General features: G+C 53.2%; 2 protein-coding genes across 21 annotated transcripts; both read left to right on the top strand.

The window, feature by feature from the left end:
• Positions 1–34: 34 nt before the first annotated feature.
• Positions 35–11,315, top strand: ACBD4 (acyl-CoA binding domain containing 4). 20 transcript variants are annotated; one of them, XM_063656780.1, is made up of 13 exons: positions 67–91; positions 459–557; positions 2,465–2,716; positions 2,963–3,088; positions 3,242–3,366; positions 3,634–3,754; positions 3,826–3,910; positions 4,153–4,273; positions 4,502–4,588; positions 4,895–4,965; positions 5,048–5,123; positions 6,158–6,297; positions 10,581–11,315. In XM_063656780.1, the coding sequence occupies exons 5-13, from the start codon at positions 3,279–3,281 to the stop codon at positions 10,707–10,709; spliced, it is 918 nt and encodes a 305-aa protein (XP_063512850.1). In that variant the 5' UTR covers positions 67–91; positions 459–557; positions 2,465–2,716; positions 2,963–3,088; positions 3,242–3,278; the 3' UTR covers positions 10,710–11,315. The 20 variants fall into 20 exon arrangements, with proteins under 20 accessions (XP_054315074.1, XP_054315077.1, XP_063512852.1 ...); XM_063656781.1 differs by having other exon boundaries at positions 91–142; XM_054459099.2 differs by lacking the exon at positions 459–557 and having other exon boundaries at positions 35–91; positions 4,854–4,965.
• Positions 11,316–12,769: 1,454 nt separating this feature from the next.
• Positions 12,770–17,761, top strand: HEXIM1 (HEXIM P-TEFb complex subunit 1). Its single transcript, XM_054459108.2, has one exon. It carries the CDS (start codon positions 16,301–16,303, stop codon positions 17,378–17,380), a length of 1,080 nt encoding a protein of 359 aa, XP_054315083.1. The 5' UTR covers positions 12,770–16,300; the 3' UTR covers positions 17,381–17,761.
• The last annotated feature ends 3,221 nt before the right edge of the window (positions 17,762–20,982 follow it).

Genomic DNA, 20,982 nt, shown 5'->3' on the forward strand with positions numbered 1-20,982 from the left:
GCGGGGCGGGAAGGGGGCGGGGACAGGGCGGGGCGGGGGCGGGGCCATGTGGTAGCCTGGAATCCCGGAGCCTCAGCGCTCGGCCCTGCTCGTGAGTCCGTCTCCCCTTAGTCCGGGCGAGCCTCTGATCTTGGCCGCGACGGTGACTAGAGCCCCCATGCTGCGGGGCTGGGGGTGGGAGCCTTCACCGGGGACGAGGGCCGTCCTCTGGCACAGACACCCTCTCCTTCCCGGGGGCCCTGACTCGAGGCTGACGCAGGACCCCCTCCTCCCTCCTTTCCGCGAACCCGTCGCGCCGCAGGCCTCAGCAGGGAACCAGACCCGGGACGGGACGCAGGGCCGGGAGCGACGGCAGAACGCCGGGAGCTGAGCCGTGCGGGGCAGCGCGAACCCGAAGGGATGGGCATGGGGGTGGGGAGGTTGGCAGTGACGTCATAGGATTAACCTCCCTGTGCCAGGCCAGGTGCTGCCCCCTCGGAGAGCCACAGTCTCGGAGCTGACGGACCTGGGGAGCGTGAGGCGGAGCCGAGCCTGGAGTCCCCAGCAACTAGTTCTAGGTTCGAGGCTTGGACAGGCCGGCACCCCAGCCCGGCACCCGCGGTGTAGTTGTCCGCGACGTCAACCCGTGGGTGGGCATCCGCGTGCAGGTTCTGGTGGCCGAGTCGGGTGTGCACTTACTATTTATATGCAAGCACCAGAGTGCGTGCGCGAAGTGGGGGACGTCCAGGTGGCAGCGTTTCTGCAGCCGGTGGCCTGGGTCCGGCAGAGAGATGGGCGCACACCGCCACTCTGCGGCGGCCAGAGGCGTGGCATCCTACAGAGAGGCTAGTGCTCAGGGCCTGGATTTGCCACCTACTTGCCCTGCTCTACCCCATCCTCAGATCTCCCAGGCCCAGAGATTCTGCACACTGGCTTGGGTCCCTACGCCACTCTGGGGTCCTGAATTTTCTTCCTGATTATCATCTTCGCCTTTGTGCTTTTGATCCTGCCGTTCCTTCCTCCAGAAACAACCTTCCTTATTCTCCTGGTTTACCCTTTTGTTATTGTTGTTGTTGGATAGACTAAGTCTACATTTCTTTTAATTGTTATGGATACTTAATAGTTGCAGAGAGTTGTGGAGATGCACGTAATGTTATGATACAGGTATAAAATGTGTAATGATCAAATCAAGGTAATTGAGGTATCCATCACCTCAAGCATTTATAATTCCTTTGTATTAGGAACATTCCAATTCCACTTTTAGTTATTTGTATTTGTATTTTATTTATTTGTTTATTAGAGACAAGGTCTCACTACTTGGTTGGTTGCCCAGGGTGGAGTGCAGTGGCATGATCATAGCTCACTGCAGCCTCAAAGCAATTCTCTTGCCTTGGCCTCCCAAAGTGTTGGGACTACAGGCCTGAGCCACCATGTCCCGCCCAGTTATTTTGAAATATACAATAAATTGGCCAGATGCAGTGGCTCACGCCTGTAATCCCAGCACTTTGGGAGGCAGAGGTGGGATGATCACTTGAGGCCAGGTATTGAAGACCAGCCTGGGCAATATAATGAGACTTCTGCCTCTACAAAAATTGTTTTTAAAATAATTAATTTAAAAAGATACAACAGGCCGGGCGCGGTGGCTCACGCCTGTAATCCCAGCACTTTGGGAGGCCAAGGCGGGCGGATCACGAGGTCAGGAGATCGAGACTATCCTGGCTAATACGGTGAACCCCGTCTCTTCTAAAAAATACAAAAAATTAGCTGGGCGTGGTGGCGGGCGCCTGTAATCCCAGTTGCTCGGGAGGCTGAGGCAGGAGAATGGCGTGAACCCGGGAGACGGAGCTTGCAGTGAGCCGAGATCACGCCACTGCACTCCAGCCCAGGAGAGAGTGAGACTCCGTGTCAAAATAAATAAATAAAATAAAATAAACAAAATAAAAAGATACAATAAATTATTGGTAACTATAATCGTTGTATTGTGCTACCGAATACTGGATCTCATTCATTCAAACTGTATTTTTGTACCCATTTCCCCCCCTCCCCAGTACCCGTCCCAGCCTCTGGTAACCATCATTCTGCGATCTCCATTTTGCTTACTCTTTTTTTTTTTTTTTTTTTTTTTTTTTTGAGATGGAATCTCACTCTCGCCCAGGCTGGAGTGCAATGGGGCAATCTCGGCTCACGGCAATCTCCACCTCCCGGGTTCAAGCGATTCTCCTGCCTCAGCCTCCCGAGTAGCTGGGATTACAGGCGCGCGCCACCACGCCCGGCTAATTTGTGTATTTTTAGTAGAGACGGGGTTTCACTATGTTGGCCCGGCCGGTCTCGAACTCCTGACCTCAGGTGATCCGCCCGCCTTGGCCTCCCAAAGTTCTGGGATTACAGGCATGAGCCACCGTGCCCGACCATCTTCCAAAACTGAGCTGTGATGTCCCTCCTCTAGAACACCTGACCACAGGACATTACTTCTTTTAATCCCCAGTGCCTAAGTGTCTAGAGAGCTGAGTGGGTTGCCTCGGATCGGCCAGGCCTGGATATCAGCGAACAGATGCGGATTTCCACCAGGGGGCGCTAGGACGCCACGACCTTTCACTATGTCCACCAGGGGGAGCTGCCGCCCGCCTTGGCCATCCCCGGCTGGGAAGTCCGACTCTTGGATTAAGCCCCGCCTGATTGGGAAAGGCTCTGAGAAACTATTTGCATGATCTTGAAAGGACCGTGCTGAATGGTTGAGGTAGGTAAGCCGAATGTGAAACAGGCTCTCTCATTGGCCTAAATTTCCCCCCTCGCTCTGCGTCGCCATCCCCGCCCTGCTGGACCCCGGGGTCAGTAGGAAGCCGCGGGGTGGTGGCGAGAGAGGACCCAGGCGTCCTGGCAGTGGGCGCCGCGGGGCACAGTCTGGGCCAAGGTGCAGGCGGCCAGGGTGGGAGACTGTTCGCCCCGCCCTGACTCCTCCTCTCTTGTTTCTCCATCTGTCCAGGAGTTGGAGATGTGCACCTAAAGGAGGCGCATCTGGGGACGGACGCATCTGGCACTGAGGCCCTCGCCACCTGCCTCTCCACCTACCGAGGCCCTGGCGACCCTGACCCCACCACGCTGCCTTGAGGTAGGAAAAGGAGGCTCCTCAACCACAACTTCTGACCTCCCAGGGTGTCTGGGACCTCTAAAGAGCTTAGTTTGCCCCTCTGGGAAGTGAATCCTTGCTTATGGTGCCGGGGGGACCCTGGAGGCCCCCTCACACGAAGGCTGCTTCTTGCAGAGTCGCTCAAAAGTAGGGCCCCAGGGCTCGCAGCAGCATGGGCACCGAGAAAGAAAGCCCAGAGCCCGACTGCCAGAAACAGTTCCAGGCTGCAGTGAGCGTCATCCAGAACCTGCCCAAGAACGGTGAGGCTGCGGGGACTCGCATTTGGACTCGCATTCGGGACGCCTGGGGTCTGACTCTGAAGAAAGAATGGTCCTGATCACTGCAGTTTTTGCAGACAAGCCCCTGCCTGGGCTGTCCTGGGGGTTCCCTCCGCTTCCTACCCCAGTCCAGATGCCCTGGATGGGACCCATCCCCACCTCTGCCCTTTCCAAGCGGGGTTCTCCCGCCCCTCCGCCCCTTGGAGCTGGGAGTGATGCTCTGCCCTGGCTTCCCAACTCTCTGCCCAGGTTCTTACCGCCCCTCCTATGAAGAGATGCTGCGATTCTACAGTTACTACAAGCAGGCCACCATGGGGCCCTGCCTGGTCCCCCGGCCCGGGTTCTGGGACCCCATTGGACGATATAAGTGGTGAGCTCCCTGCTGGCTGGGCAAACAAGCCTCAGCTGTCAAGCAGCCCTCTCACAGCCCTCTGCCCCCAGGGACGCCTGGAACAGTCTGGGCAAGATGAGTAGGGAAGAGGCCATGTCTGCCTACATCACTGAAATGAAACTGGTGGCACAGAAGGTAGGGGCTACAGGTTCTCTGTCCCCAGGCTCCTGGCCAGGTGGCCTCACCCCTCCAGTTCTGACCCCCACTACGTTTCCTGCACATGGACCCCCTCATGGGAATCACCACCTTCATGTTACCCTCAGCCCTGCCTACCTTTGGCCCCTGACTGGGCACAGGGTGGAGGTGTGTGACAGGGCAGGAGCAGGGCGGAAGGGACAGGAGGCCACTCCGTCCCCAACAGACCCCCTCCCCTACAGGTGATCGACACAGTGCCCCTGGGTGAGGTGGCAGAGGACATGTTTGCTTACTTCGAGCCCCTGTACCAGGTGATCCCTGACATGCCGAGGCCCCCAGAGACCTTCCTGAGAAGGGTCACAGGTCAGACTCCCAGGCTGGGAGCTCCAAAAGTGCTGAGTGAACCATCTTAGGTCTAGGCTGAGGTGGGCTGGGGGCAGAGGGCTCCAGGCGACATCCCTGTTAGGACCCCCACGCCCCCAAGAGGTGGATCTCAGGCAGCATCCATGGCTCATCCCGAGTAGGGGCTTGATCACACTGGGAGGTGCCAGCCTCTCCCCAGGCCCACCTCTGGGTGCTGTGTCTTGGCAGGTTGGAAAGAGCAGGTTGTGAATGGAGATGTTGGGGCTGTTTCAGAGCCTCCCTGCCTCCCTAAGGAACCGGCACCCCCAAGCCCAGGTTAGTGCTTGAGCAGGAGGGGTGGACCAAACTCAGGCTGGGGGAGGGCTGGAGGGGAGAAGGCTGGATGCCACTCTGTGCCCTCCACAGACACAGACTTCTTGTGCTCCCAAAGGTGGGGACCGGGGTCTAGGATTCCTGTTCCAGGGCCTTGCTTCTGGTGCCCATCTGTGCCTCAGGTGTTGATATCTCTAGTGCCTCGTATCTCTAGTGTCTCCTAAACAGGTGCTTCTGCCCAGTGCACACCCCTGCTCTCCCTCCACAGCTTCCCTCTGGGCAGTAGTAACTCTACCAACCCCTCCACAGAGTCCCATTCACCCAGGGACCTGGACTCCGAGGTTTTCTGTGATTCCCTGGAGCAGCTGGAGCCTGAGCTGGTGAGCCCAGTCCCCATTCCCCCCTTTTCCCACCCCACTGTGCTCCCACTCCCACTCTCAGCCCTCTGACTCATCTCAGCAGGTTTGGACAGAGCAGCGGGCAGCATCTGGAGAAAAGCGTGATCCCAGGAACAGCCCTGTGCCCCCCACAGAGAAAGGTGAGCTCCTGCCCAACCTCTCACCCACTTCTGCCCTTTCTCGTGGTCCTGGCACCCCAAGCCTTCTGTTGGCTGCCTTCCTAGGGCAGAGTTGAAAGTCCATTGCTGGGCACTGAGCAAGAAGCCTCTGTCCAGGAAGGGCTGCTAACCAGCCAGATACCTGCCTGGATGGGCAAAGTCCCCGCCCTCCCTCCTCTCCCCCAAGGGCACCCAGGAGTCTGCACCCTCTGCAGGTGCTGAGTAAGGCCAGCGGGATGGGAAGTCCTAGCCCAGCTCTCCCACCTACAGCTGCACAGCCTCGGGAGGTCATCCATATTCTCTGGACTCCCCCGTTTGGAAATCTCAGAAGACAATGAGTTCTGCCCTCTTCCCTTCTAGAACTCCTGTTGTGTGTCAGGTCCTGTATGGACATTTTCAAAAGTATCTCCTTTATTCCTCTGAGCAAGCAGCCCTGTGAGGGAAATGACATCTTCTCCTAATTTTTAGATGACAAAATGATGCCCAGAGAAGTTAATGACTGGCCAGGCGTGATGGCTCACGCCTGTAATCCCAGCACTTTGGGAGGCCAAGGCAGGCAGATCACCTGAGGTCAGGAGTTCGAGACCAGCCTGGCCAACATGGTGAAACCCTGTCTCTGTTAAAAATACAAATATTAGCCGGGTGTGGTGGGCACCTATAATCCCAGCTATTCGGGAGGCTGAGGCAGGAGAATCGCTTGAATCCAGGTGGAGGTTGCGGTGAGCCGAGATCATTGTGCCACTGCACTCCAGCCTGGGCGACAGAGCAAGACTGTCTCAAAAAAAAAAAAAAAAAAAAAAGTTAATGACTTGATCTATGTCCTAAGCGGCCATGCTGGGATTAAACCCACAGCAGCCCATTACTCAGCTGCATAGATGGACTTTGCAAGAATCACACTCGGTACAGGGATTGAGTTCTACTCCTACACTTTCCTGGGCTTGCCCCAGCCTGCCCCCACCCTGCCCGGAGCTGAGTTGCCTCCTGAGCCTCCTTCCCTGTGTGTCTGTGCTCCGCAGAGGGGTTGCGGGGCAGCCCGCTGGGGCCCCAGGAGTTGGATGTGTGGCTGCTGGGGACAGTTCGAGCACTACGAGAGAGCATGCAGGAGGTGCAGGCGAGGGTGCAGAGCCTGGAGAGCATACCCCGGCCCCCTGAGCAGGTAGAGTCCCCCACCCCATAGGACAAGATGATGGCAGAATCCGGTCTTTATTCTGGGCTCCTCTTCCAGCCACTTTTGTTTTTGTCCTCACGCCTCCACCTGCCCACATCTCTCTCCAGAGAATGGCATGGCTCCTGCTGCAGGCAGGAGGTGGGGGTGAGGGTGGAGGGGGCTGACATGCTTCCACTCTGAAGGCAGAGTGGGTGGGGCCCTTTGCCGTTCTCCCCTCCCTCTGCCTGGAGAGAAGCTAAGCCTCAGGACTAATCCCGTGTGGGAAGGGCCATGATGTGTCTGCTCTGGGCATTGAGGATGGGGGTCCCTATTGCCCCTCAGTCAGGACTTCCATTCCCAGAATTAGGATTTGCTGCAAATGGTTCAGCCCTTGCATCCCTCTCCTCAACTCCTAGCTCTGCTTGCCTCTGACACTTGGGATCCTGGGCTCCTGCAAACTAAATAACAGCTGCCATTGCTGGAGCCCCGCTGGCTGCCAGACACTCATGGGCATCTTCCCACTGAATCCACACAACAGCCCTATGAGACAGAGTTTCTTTTCACCTCCCTTTTGGAGAGGGAAACTAAGGCTCCAAGGGGCTAATGTGCCTGAGGGCACACAGCCTGGGAGAGCCTCTCTGAGCTGCTGTGAGGATTCAACCACACATGTCGATGCTTCCGTGGTGCCCACCACACAGAAAGCCTTCTCCAGTCGGTTCTGTTGCTACTATTGCTGTTAATATTAACATTAAGCGATGGAGTTGGCAGTGGCCCCTAGTCTGTCTCCCTGCAAAGCTGGTACCCACCATTAACTCTGAGTGGGTCTGTTCTTGAAAAGCCTGAGGTGGTGGGGGCAGAGAGGGCTGGGTTCCCAGATGTGAGGCATCTCTGGGGTGACCCCTAACCCACTCAGCACAGCAGGTGTGAGCCCACAGCGGCAGGATTTCCTCAGATCCACAATGGCTAACTTTTCAACACTGCCCCTCCCCCTCAACAGGGCTTGCTTTCTTTTCTTTTTTTCTTTTTTTTTTTTTTTTTTTTTTTTTTTTGCTTTGTGTTTTTTGTTTTTGAGATGGAGTCTTGCTCTGTCGCCCAGGCTGAAGTACAGTGGCATGATCTCGGCTCACTGCAACCTCCACCTCCCGGGTTCAAGTGATTCTCCTGCCTCAGCCTCCAGAGTAGCTGGGACTACAGGCGGCACCACCATGCCCAGATACTTTTTGTATTTTTAGTAGAGACGGGGTTTCACCATGGTCCCCAGGATGGTATCAATCTCTTGACCTCGTGATCCACCTGCCTCAGCCTCCCAAAGTTCTGGGATTACAGGTGTGAGCCACCACACCTGGCCCCCTTTTCTTTTTTTCCTACCATTTACTACTTTTAAATGTTGAAGATTTTAAAGTAGATTACAGGCTAGCGTGGTGGCTCACACCTGTAATCCCAGCACTTTGGGAGGCTGAGGCTGAGGGAGGATCTCTTGAGCCTGGGAGTTCGAGACCAGCCTAGGCAACATAGCAAGATCCTGTCTCAAAAAAAAAAAAAAAAAAAAAAAAAAAGATTCTAAACATCATGATGTTCCACCCCGAAAGAGTTGGGTTCATATTCTCAAAATAGGCTGGGTGTGGTGGCTCACGCCTGTAATCCTAGCACTTTGGGAGGCCAAGGCGGGCGGATCACCTGGGGTCAGGAGTTCCAGACCAGCCTGGCCAACATGGCAAAACCCTGTCTCTACTAAAAATACAAAACTTAGCTGGGCGAGGTGGCAGGCACCTGTAATCCCAGCTACTTAGGAGGCTGAGGCAGGAGAATCACTTGAAACTGGCAGGCAGAGGTTGCAGTGAGCTGAGATGATGCCATTGCACTCCAGCCTGAGCTACAGAGCAAGACTCCGTCTCAAAAACAAACAAACAAAAAACCATATCTCTCAAAATAAGAACATTCTACCTAGCCCAAACAACATTTTATTACACACAATTATTAATTTCTTAATATCATCAAATATCCAATCTAAATTCCAGTTTCTCCAGTTATCCTGAAACCGCCTTTTCCAGCTGCTCTGTTTTTCCAGTCTAGGACCACACATTGCATCTGTTCCCCCTTTCAATTCTCTTTTAATCTAGCCCAGTCCTTCTCCTTGCTATTGACTTGCTGACCAGTCTGGGCTGGTGTCTATAGAATGTTCCACCTTTTGGGTCTAATTACATCCTCATGGGTGGTTCCTCGATACACATTTCCTGTTAACTGGAGGTTAGATCTAAACACTAGAGTCACATTAAACATTTGGGCTGGGCATGGTGGTTCACGCCTGTAATCCCAGCACTTTGGGAGGCTGAGGCAGGCAGATCGCTTGAGCCCAGGAGCTTGAGACCAGCCTGGGTAACATAGTGAGACCCTGTCTCCACAAAATATATGTTTAAAAATTAGCTGGGCATGGACTGAAGCAGGAGGATCGCTTAAGCCCAGGAGATCGAGGCTGCAGTGAACTATGATGGTGTCACTGCACTCCAGCTTGGGCTACAGAGTGAGACCTTGTCTCAAAAAAACGCAAAGCACAAAAAACCGCAACATTTTGGACCAGACTACATCAGAGGTGATGTTTTTTCATGTCAGAGGACACATGCTATCTGGATGTCCCATCATTAGTAACTCTAGCATGGACCACTGGGATGGTTGAAGGGGGTCTGATCCCACCATTGTAAAGTCATGTTTTCCTCCTGTAGTCGGAGAATATCCGGTCCCCCATAAACTCCATTTGCTAGTTTTTGACAATTGCGAATCCTTGCCTGAGTCAATAATTTAGTGATTGCCAAAAAAAAGCTGACTTTTAAATGCTATGATTCCTTTAACATCTATTAGCTATCATTTGTGTACTGTTTCCCTCATCATCTTGGGTTTCCCTGAAATACAGTGGAAAGGCAAGATAAATACTTCATTCTTTCTCTTTAGTTATCTATTTTTAAAGTAAGAAATTAATTTAGGCTGGGTACGGTGGCTCACGCCTGTAATCCCAGCACTTTGGGAGGCTGAGGTGTGTGGATCACCTGAGGTCAGGAGTTCGAGACCAACCTGACCAACATGGTGAAACCCCGTGTCTTCTAAAAATACAAAAATTAGCTGGGCATGGTGGCAGGTGTCTGTAAGTCCGGCTACTCAGGAGGCTGATGCAGGAGAATCACTTGAACCCAGGAGGCAGAGGTTGCACTGAGCCGAGATCACACCATTGCACTCTAGCCTGGGAGACAGAGCAAGACTCCTCAAAAAAAAAAAAAAAAAAAAAAAAGAAAGAAAAAGAAAAATTAATTTAAAAGCCACCTAAATGGTGACAAAATTCCAGTTTTCTCTTGAGTATCACTGTGGGCTCATGGATTTCACAGATTCAGTATTCCCAGGAGCCACAGTAATTCTTTTTTTTGTTGTTGTTTTGAGATGGAGTCTCACTCTGTCAGTCAGACTGAAGTGCAGTGGCACGAACTCGGCTCACTGCAACCTCCACCTCCCTGGGTTCAAGCAATTCTCTGCCTCAGCCTCCCGAGTAGCTGGGATTACAGGCGCCCACCACCATGCCCGGCTAATTTTTTTTGTATTTTTAGTAGAGACGGGGTTTCACCATCTTGGCCAGGCTGGTCTTGAACTCCTGACCTGGTGACCGCCTGCCTCGGCCTCCCAAAGTGCCGGAATGACAGACGTGAGCCACCCCACCCAGTCTGCCACAGTCATTCTTTTTGATGCTCAGACAGTCAAAACTTTGGCCATTCGAGACCCTTTCATACCGGATCTTATGTTCTTATAACACAACCTGATGAATCTTTAAAAGCGACCTTGCTTTCCTGGTACAAGGTGCCCTACATTCACTCCCACCTTCCCTGCCCCAGGCCTGGAATCAGCCACTTCTCCAAGGAGCCTTGGCTCCTTTTTAGTGGAGAATGATACTTGGAAATTAAAATCTGGGTACCCAGGGTCCTCATTTGACATATGTGGCACATCCTTAACAACACAGGTCTTCAGGTCATACCAACGGTCATTGCTTTGTGGCCCAGAGAAGATGGCATGGAAGCCACTCCCTCTACCCGCAGCTCCTCCAGCCTCTCTTGATACTGGGATTGCCCTGGGGAGGAAGATGTGGGAGGGAGTTGGCATTCAACCTGTCAGGACCACTTGGGGGCCACTTCCCTTCTAGTGGTGCAGACTTAGGGGCAGGGTCTTTCCAATCTTCCACTAAATTGGAAGCAGGTTCCTGGGGAGGCTATGCTGAAGCCTGGACTGGCCTCTGACTCCCTCCCTCTTGGCTGCAGAGGCCGCAGCCCAGGCCCAGTGCTCGGCCATGGCCCCTTGGGCTCCCAGGGCCCGCGCTGCTCTTCTTCCTCCTGTGGCCCTTCGTCGTCCAGTGGCTCTTCCGAATGTTTCGGACCCAAAAGAGGTGACTGTCAGTGGAGGGGTCTCTGCAGCCAACTGAGACTATCTTGCTGTGCCCTGAGCCTTCCTAGGGTTTAGAAGAACAGCATTCAAAATTCCCCCTCCTGGCAGTGTTTGCCTTCGCACCTCCTCTCCTAAAGCAAAGCGGGGGGCAAATAAGACCCCACCCCTCCCTGCAGCTTCACAGGGACGCTTCCCTCCTCGAAACCACCCCAGGCTCCCCTGGGAGGCTGCAGTTGTGGTACATGTCCTCGGTGCTGGGTTGGCCGTGACTCGGGGGCGGGGCTATCGGGTCTCAGCCCCTGCCCTCCCCACTCTCTGGGTCACCTGACTCTTCCCACCCCTGCTTCTCCCCGAGGAGGTTCAGCTCTTGAGCAAGTTGGGACTTGGGCCGGGGCCTGGAAGAATGATTGGCTGGGAGGCTGCGGGAGGGAGGCCAGGAGGCCCGGACCAGCTGGGAGGAGTGAGCAGGCCCCGGTGGAGGGGGATGAGCGCAGTTTGCTCGCTGTCCTCCACTGCCGGCCCCCTCCGCCCCCACACACACTCAGGACGTCTTCATTGAAGATTCACTTACAAACGAATGTTTCACTAAATAAAAGAAAACCATAATCTTCTGCTGTCTGGTCCCCTACGGAGGGAGCGGGGAGCGGGGAGCGGGGCCCGGAGCGAGCGAGGCACAAAGTCCCTTTCCTGCTTCCCACCCAATGCCCCCTTGATGGCCCTGATCTTTCAGGGCCAGCGGTTGGTGTTTCTGAATGGAGAATATTTTCCCTCCTCCCCGGGCAAGCGAAGCGAAAACAGGCCTCTGTGTGGAGGGGAGAGGGAGGGGAACCAAGGGTGGCCCGGGCCGGGAGCGGAGCGCCCTTGGGAGGGCGGGGCCAATGCGGGGGGCCGACGGCGCGGCCCTGCCCGCCGCCCCGTCGGGGACGCGGGGTCCGAGCGAGCTGGGGGTGGCGGGGAGGAGCGGAGCACGGCTGGGCGGGGCCGAGGAGCTGGTTTGGCCCCCGCCCAAAGGGGACGGCGGCTGGTCCAGCTCCACGCCCCGGGCGTAGAGATGGGGTTCCGAGCCCCCGGCCCCAGAAATGTCCGCTGCCCCCTCCTCAGCTGCCTGTTCCCGGTGCCCCACCTTGACCTCCGGGCCTGGGCCTTCCCAGGGGATTTTCTGGAAGGCCAAGGCCCAGCGAGAGCCTCGTCCTCGCCCCGCCCTGAGTAGGGAGCAGGGCCCTTCGCGCCTGGAAGCCCCCGTCGGGGTGGGCCGAGTGCCCGCGTGCAATCGCCTTCCGGGGGGTACAGGCCAGAAGCCTTGGCCTCCCTCTGTCAGCACAAGCCCTGTCGTCCGTGGGCCGCCTTGGCTCAAGCCTCGGTCCGGCCTGTATTCAATGGCGAAACTGGCCACTCTGAGCGCCGCCTGGTGCCAGCGCCTCCAAGTTCACTGGCCAGGGTCTCTACCGGAGTCCCCCGCCGCCGCCACCACCTGGGCCCTAGGACCTTCCTACCTCTGGGTAAGGAAGACGCAGTTCTGAATGCCCCTGGCTGAGATCCTTAAACTCCTGAGTTCCCTGTCAGCCTCTAGTCTCGACCACCGCCCCAGGCTTGGCCATCATTGGCCCCACTGGAAGCCACAGTCACTCTTTAGTCGTCAGTCCTTTCAAAGCCGGGAAGGCATCCCTGAGGCTAGACGGTGCGCTCTGCACCTGCACTGCTCAGCCCAGGGTCACAAGCACAGGCTGAATAGCCCCTGTGATAAGGCTGGACTGCAGCAAGCAGGACAGACAACAGCAGGGCCACCTTGGTGGGGGTTGCAGGCTTAGAGCTGAAGCCAGCTCCACCACTTACACAGTAGCTGTGGAACTTGGGCAAGATTTTTTTTTGAGACTGAGTCTCTCTTTGTTGTCAGGCTGGAGTGCAGTGGCGCGATCTCAGCTCATTGCAACCTCCGCCTCCCAGGTTCAAGCGATTCTCCTGCCTCAGCCTCCCAGAAGTAGCTGGGACTACAGGCGGGTGCCACCACCCCGGCTACTTTTTGTATTTTTAGTAGAGACGGGGTTTCACCATGTTAGGCAGGGTGGTCTCGATCTCCTGACCTCGTGATCCGCCCGCCTTGGCCTCCCAAAGTGCTAGGATTACAGGTGTGAGCCACTGCGCCTAGCCCCCTTGGGGAAGATGCTTAACTGTTCTGGGCTTGGGTGGCCTTGTTTGTGAAATAGGGTTGATCTCTTCATCATAAGGCAGTCCTGGGGTTTACCAGTGATGGGGCATGTTGAATGCCTGGCAAAGGGTTAGAACCCAGCTAACAGTAAGGTTACCTAGCCCCTTGACAGAATTCTAGAATTCCACAACCTATTCGTCCGTCCACCTCTCCCCCAATATAACACATGAGACCATACAATGGAGCCCAGTCCAGGACACTGAGGCTGGGCTCAGCAGTGCCTTCGAAATACCCTGACCGGGGGTACCCCAGAATCCTCTGGAGTCTGAAGATGGGGTAACAATTTGGAGGTCTCTGTGATAACCAAGTTCTCTGCAAAATCCCTTTTTCCTCCAGGAGCCCTCTGAGGGGCAGTTCTTGCTCTCAGGAAGCCTCCTAAGGGATGAAGCCACACGGAGCTGGGAACTTTTCAGGTGGACCCGAATTCTTGGCAGCCCAGAGAAAACAAACGAAGGTGTTCATTTTCAGAACATATAGCTGTGCCCAGAGGCCCGCGTGCTTGCGGCTCCCCTTAGAGGCATCTACATTGGCCATGCCCATCACCACTGGCCCCCACCCCCGATATCTCACACTGCCCAGAGCCACCGAGGTCCCAGACTAGCCCTTTCCTGGCACATGATGCTTGGTCTTCCTAAAATGCCCCTCTTCGTGCCACTTTGCCTGAAAGCTCTTCATCCTTCAGAGCCAGCCAGGAAGTCACTTGCTCCTGACACTTGTCCATAATTCCCAGCTCCCATGCACTCGGCTCATCAGCCCCTACCGGGATTTCCCGCACTTGCCATTTAGGCTGGCTGTGGTCTGATGGCCTCTCCACGGTCCATGAGCAACTTGAAGGCAAGGATGGCATCCCACCCCTCTTTGTACCCTCCTGTTTGCCAAATGATATAGGGGCTGAATAAGGTTGAAGTTGTTGGGAATGAAAAGAACGAAATCCAGAGTTTTCCCCGATTTTAAGAAAAAATGGGGTTTTGTGTGACAGAAAGAAAAATGGCATTGGGGGGTCACAAAGACCCGTGCACTAGCCAGAACTGCCCCGTGGTTGTCATGTGACCTTGGACAAGTTACTTATTTTCCAGTCTTAGAGATGCCTTATCTGTAAAATGGAGACACTCATTCCTATCGTGTCTAACTTGCCAGGCTGTGGTGAGGTCACATGGTTCTGTGCGTAAAAGGTGCACAGTGCAAACGTGCTGGAATGTCAGGGATGCTATTAAGGAAGCAATAAGAAGAAAGGGTCACTGGGTGTGTGGCGAGGGAGAAGTGGAAAGGGCGACAAGATTTTAGGCCTCAGTGACTGGTATGAGGGGTTCTCTGGGTCCTCTCAGTCCCTGTTTATGGAGGGCTGGGGGCTTGCGTCTAGAGAATTTCTCTCTGAGAAACTACGCCCCCGGGGAAATCGGCCCCCAGCCCTGCGCCAGAATTCCCTGCCGCAAGTTTCGGGGCAAGGCCTCCTCCATGCTTCCCTCCCAGTCTTGCCCAGCGCCCACTGATGAGGAAGGGCCTCTGCGGGTGAGACCTGCTTCCCTCTCGGATAGCCAGGGCTGATGATTTCAACTCATTAATCATTCCGAACTCTTCCCAACAAACAGCCTCATGGCTGGCCCGGACCTCCTCTGTCCCGGTTCAGGAAATGATCTCGGTCGGAAGTGAAAAGACCAAATCGGCCCCAGGAGGCCATTTTCTTCGACAGAAGCTGAGGCGTGGGAGCGAGGCCTTCCCCCGCTTCCCCCTCCACCCCCCCGCCCGCCCCCGGCCCCGGCTTTCCGATCTTGGCCCAGGGAAGAGCCTTGGCCGCGAATCACCAGTTTGCATTGGCCCCTGGGGCGGGGGCGGCTTTCTGAGACCAGGCTGGGGCTGGGACTCCGCCACCTTCAGCTAAGGGTACCGAGGTCAGTCCGGGAGTCGGCGCCACCGGGACTCGAACCCGCCTTTTAGTCTTCCGGGGCCTAGTGCCAGCCTGCGGCGCTAAACGCAGTCACACTGTCCCTTTAAGGCGGCACTTTTTATTCTTCATTTGTTTACTTCTTCATGCGCTTTTCCTTCTTTACAAAATGTGCTCGCGATATCCTTCCGCAAGTGTCAGTCTCAGGCACTCACCACCCGCCTTGAAGCCGTTTCTGTAATCTTAAGACTCGCGAGTTAGCAGCCGTGGGCCGACGACTCTCTTTATATGATTTAATTCTTTTACATTTTAGGGACTACTTTTTAGGAATAAACCATTCTTGCGTTAGTTAATAAAGGTTCATAACCTTCGGAACCCTTCCGCTGAGAACAGAATACGATAATAGCCTTTATAACGCACCTTTTCGTAAAAATATTCTGTGTGGACTCTCATAGGCCATCGAATCTTCTCGTATTCCTGAAACAGAATGGTACGGTCCAGAACCCGCCCCATCTTCTCTGCGATTGGCCGTCCTTCCTCAGCGAGTCGTGTGATTTTTCACCAATGGCCGCTCGCGTTTCTTTAGCGAGGGCTAAGCGATGGAAGGAGGTGGCCAGGGAGACGCCCCCTACGTGTCCTGGGATTGGCTACGTCGCACGGCGCGCGAGGCCTGCGGGCCCGAAAGATAAGAACTACGACTCCCGGCGCCCCGCAAAGGGAACTCCGCTACGCATGCGCACGGGCGGGGCGAACAAGCTTCTATATAAAAGGGGCGCAGAGGGCTGGGAGACAGCAGTTGGAAGTTGGCAGGTGGAGAGCCAGGTTGGGGGGGGAAAGTTGGGGGAGGAGGCGGAAGAGGAGCTGTGGGAAGGGGGAGGAGGGAGGGAGGAAAAGAGGAGGAGGCGGAGGAGAACTGAGCAGAGCAGAGCATCGAGCCAAAGGGGAGATGAGTTTGTCTGTCCTCTGCTGAGGCTCCGGCCGGGCCTAGGGAACTGGGAGCTTGGGTGGAAGCGACACCCGTGGAAGTGGGAGGCGGTGGCGCCGGGACTTTAACCCCTTGTGGGCTCTGCGGCAGGGGATTTAACCCTTTGTGGATCTGGCCCCTCGGAGGCAGCGTCATCGGTAGTTTTAACCCCTTCGGGGCTGGGTTTCACGCACTGGACTTACCCTCATCACCTTGCTCACCAACTCCTTTACTGGGGTGCTCCGCTTGGAGGTTTGAGGCCCACCTCCGCACATTACGTACTGTTCCTGCCGCTGCACCCCCTTGGACCCGCTAGCTGGCCGCACTGTGGGCGCTTAACCCTTTACTGACTTGAGCTCCCCAGATTGCAATTGGAGTTTGCTGATAGGACTAGCTAAAGGCGTCACTGCAGGAATTACAAACTGAAGAGGACTCTGTTGGACTGTGTTTTTCTTTTTTTCTTTTTTTTTTTTTAAGAAAAACCCATTTTTTCCTTAAGGACTTACTAGCCAAAATTTCTTAAACTTCGAGGACTCTACTAGCCATGGCCGAGCCATTCTTGTCAGAATATCAACACCAGCCTCAAACTAGCAACTGTACAGGTGCTGCTGCTGTCCAGGAAGAGCTGAACCCTGAGCGCCCCCCAGGCGCGGAGGAGCGGGTGCCCGAGGAGGACAGTAGGTGGCAATCGAGAGCGTTCCCCCAGTTGGGTGGCCGTCCGGGGCCGGAGGGGGAAGGGAGCCTGGAGTCCCAACCACCTCTCTTGCAGACCCAGGCCTGTCCAGAATCTAGCTGCCTGAGAGAGGGCGAGAAGGGCCAGAATGGGGACGACTCGTCCGCTGGCGGCGACTTCCCGCCGCCGGCAGAAATGGAACCGACGCCCGAGGCCGAGCTGCTCGCCCAGCCTTGTCATGACTCCGAGGCCAGTAAGTTGGGGGCTCCTGCCGCAGGGGGCGAAGAGGAGTGGGGACAGCAGCAGAGACAGCTGGGGAAGAAAAAGCATAGGAGACGCCCGTCCAAGAAGAAGCGGCATTGGAAACCGTACTACAAGCTGACCTGGGAAGAGAAGAAAAAGTTCGACGAGAAACAGAGCCTTCGAGCTTCAAGGATCCGAGCCGAGATGTTCGCCAAGGGCCAGCCGGTCGCGCCCTATAACACCACGCAGTTCCTCATGGATGATCACGACCAGGAGGAACCGGATCTCAAAACCGGCCTGTACTCCAAGCGGGCCGCCGCCAAATCCGACGACACCAGCGATGACGACTTCATGGAAGAAGGGGGTGAGGAGGATGGGGGCAGCGATGGCATGGGAGGGGACGGCAGCGAGTTTCTGCAGCGGGACTTCTCGGAGACGTACGAGCGTTACCACACGGAGAGCCTGCAGAACATGAGCAAGCAGGAGCTCATCAAGGAGTACCTGGAACTGGAGAAGTGCCTCTCGCGCATGGAGGACGAGAACAACCGGCTGCGGCTGGAGAGCAAGCGGCTGGGTGGTGACGACGCGCGTGTGCGGGAGCTGGAGCTGGAGCTGGACCGGCTGCGCGCCGAGAACCTCCAGCTGCTGACCGAGAACGAACTGCACCGGCAGCAGGAGCGAGCGCCGCTTTCCAAATTTGGAGACTAGACTGAAACTTTTTGGGGGAGGGGGCAAAGGGGACTTTTTACAGTGATGGAATGTAACATTATATACATGTGTATATAAGACAGTGGACCTTTTTATGACACATAATCAGAAGAGAAATCCCCCTGGCTTTGGTTGGTTTCGTAAATTTAGCTATATGTAGCTTGCGTGCTTTCTCCTGTTCTTTTAATTATGTGAAACTGAAGAGTTGCTTTTCTTGTTTTCCTTTTTAGAAGTTTTCCTTAATGTGAAAGTAATTTGACCAAGTTATAATGCATTTTTGTTTTTAACAAATCCCCTCCTTAAACGGAGCTATAAGGTGGCCAAATCTGAGAACAATTAAATTCATTTTAGTTATAATAAATTTAACATTTGTAAATGTAACAGTTTCAGTGTGATTTCTAGAGCTAATTCAAAATAGTATTGATTTATTTTATGTGATTGCATTTTTGGGGAGGGGTACCGAAATCGTTAAATTTGTCAGTTTGCAAAAATATCAATCTTTAATGGGAGAATTTTCAATTTGCCAATTTTTTCCTTGAATGGGTTTAAGTATGCTACAATATACAGTTCAGACAAAATTTAAGATGTAATTATCTTCAATACTTAAGTGTGCTTGCTTTCTAGTGCCTTGGTTTTCTTTCTTGATGCTGGAAAAATAAACAAACCGGTATTGAGTGTTTAGGCGAGTGGAAAGCGGCTACAATCCAAAATGTTAAATTTAACTCTGCCTCGGCCATTCAAAAGTCTAATAACAAAAAATGTAAACCTAATTAGGCAGTTTGTTAGGTTAGACAACTGACAGCCTCATTTCATTCCTACAAGTTGGTTTTCAGTAATCTCTTCCTTCCCTCCAATAAGGCTGGAAGAAGTTCCTGGATGCCTGGAAGAGGCTCTTGGCAAACTTCTTAGTGCAAGCAATGGTTAGATTAATTTGTGAGGCAGTTCTTTAAGATGTTCAGAGGTAAGAAATACTGGATTTATAAAGCAAATGGCTGTTTGGGGGATTCCAAGGATTTACCCTAATTGTCCAATTCTACGTGCTCTCTATACCAAAAAAAAAAAAAAAAAGCTACCCACCTTTCCATGTGGGTCAAACTAAAATTAGAAATGTCCCCTCACTGCAGATCAAATGTAAAGCTTCCAGTTAAGGAGCTAAATGAGGTCCTCAGCTGAATGAGGAACCCTGTACATTCCCTTGCACAGCCCTATTCTAAATCGCTTAAACTATGCTGATAGCTGCTTAGGTTCTTGAGTAGTTCTGCTCTTAAACGTAGGGAGGCCCTGAGAACTAAATTTTGCCCCGAAATAAAAATAGAAATTATGAGATTATTCCCTCCTGTCACTTTGGTCAACCCAGTCCTTCACCTGCCCTGTGTCAGTGTTTTCTGAGGGCAATTGTGTTGCTCAAATCGCTAGCACAGAGGTTCCTTAATTTGGGGCCTTAGAAACCATTGTGGGCCTTGGGGTCCATGAACCCCATGAAATTATTTCTAGACTTGTATGTACATTTTTCTGGGGAGAAGGTTCAAGAGATTCATAAGATTGTCAAACTCCTTGAAGGTTCAGAACCTCTGCAGGGAAGGGGGAAGAAAACCCTCCCATTAGGAAGCATGCTTTTGCAGTTAAATGGCGATGGTGGAGGTGATAGGGACTTCAAGAGTAAAATGCACCTTGTATTGCATAAGAAGCATACACAAATCAATAAATCAAGGGAGATTATACCAGTAGGACTGAATCAGGGCCTTCAAAGCTGGACTGAGTTGGTCCTGTTCTGGCACATATGGTCCACTGGAGACAATGTATGATCGAGTTTTTCTTTGGTCTAAAAATTATATTAAACATTTATTTTGAAATAGTTTTCTTCGTGTTTTTTTCTTCTGCTATGACGTCATGCAGCAGCCCCAGAAAAACAGCTGCTTGGAAAGGCAGCAACAGTGCCCTCTGGCTTTACAGTGAAGCCTCATTTTGACTGAACTGTAAGATGCAGCAGTGATTATCTCTGATATCAGACCCTTTTTCTTTTTCTTTTTTTTTTTTTTTTTTTGAGACGGAGTTTCGCTCTTGTTGCCCAGGCTGGAGTGCAATGGCGCAATCTCAGCTCACTGCAACCTCTGCCTCCCAGGTTCAAGTGATTCTCCTGCTTCAGCCTCCCTAGTAGCTGGGATTACAGGCATGTGCCACCACGCCCGGCTAATTTTGTATTTTTAGTAGAGACGTGGTTTCTCCATGTTGGTCAGGGTGGTCTCGAACTCCCGACCTCAGGTGATCCGCCCGCCTCAGCCTCCCAAAGTGCTGGGATTACAGGCATGAGCCACCGCGCCCAGCGGAGACCCTCTTCTTAAAGAGGGATTCATCTATGAAAATCTTATTTCCCCTACTATGAGAAAAATGATATTTACAAAATGAATCTTGGAAAAACTATAAATGCATTTATCATCAGAAAAAGTATGTTTTAGAAGACAAATTCAGTCCAGTCTTCAAATATACAAATATCTAGGCTGGGCACAGTGGCTCATGCCTGTAATCCCAGCACTTTGGGAGGCTGAGGTGGGCAGATCACCTGAGGTCGGGAGTTAGAGACCAGCCTGACCAACATGGAGAAACCCCGTCTCTACTAAAAATACAAAAATTAGCCGGGTGTGGTGGTACATGCCTGTAATCCCAGCTACTCGGGAGGCTGAGGCAGGAGAATTGTTTGAACCTGGGAGGTGGAGGTTGCAGTGAGAGGAGATCGCGCCATTGCACTCCAGCCTAGGCAAGAAGCGCAAAACTGTCTCAAAAAAATATATATATATATATACAAATATCTAATTATAAGTAACTCTCATACATCAATTTACCTTAAGCTATGCAAGTATGTCTGAATTTTGCTTTCAAAGGCACTAGCATTTTACCTTTTTTTTTTGCATTTATATTCTCACAATGATGAGGTTTATTCAAAATTTCAGTTTTGTATTAACACTTTCTATACTTTTTTTTTTTTTTTTTTGAGACGGAGTCTCACTCTGTCACCAGGCTGGAGTGCAGTAGCGTGATTTCAGCTCACTGCAACCTCAGCCTCCTGGGTTCAAGCGATTCTCCTGCCTCAGCCTCCCGAGTAGCTGGGATTACAGGTGCACGCCACTGCGCCTGGCTAATTTTTGTATTTTTAGTAGAGACGGGGTCTCGCCATGGTTGCCAGGCTGGTCTCGAACTCCTGACCTCAAGTGATCCACCCGTCTCAGCCTCCCAAAGTGTTGGGAATATAGGCATAAGCCACCACGCCCGGCTTTTTTTTTTTTGAGATGAGTCTTGCTCTGTTGCCTAGGCTGGAGTGCAGTGTCACGATCTGGACTTACTGCAACCTCCACTTCCCAGGCTAAAGCGATCCTCCCACCGCAGCCTCCCAAGTAGCTGGTACTTGCCACCACGCCTGGCCATTTTTTTACCTTTTTTTTTTTTTTGGAGAGACAGGGTTTCACCCTGTTGCACAGGCTGGTCTCAAACTCCTGGGCTCAAGCAATGCGCCCTCCTCGGCCTCCCAAAATTACAGTTGTGAGCCACCAAGCCCACCCTATTCCTAAACTTTTTTTTTTTTTTTTTTTAGGGATGGAGTCTTGCTC

This window comes from Pongo pygmaeus, chromosome 19 (genome assembly GCF_028885625.2).
Source record: "Pongo pygmaeus isolate AG05252 chromosome 19, NHGRI_mPonPyg2-v2.0_pri, whole genome shotgun sequence".
In the NCBI taxonomy this organism is placed as follows: Eukaryota; Metazoa; Chordata; class Mammalia; order Primates; family Hominidae; genus Pongo; species Pongo pygmaeus.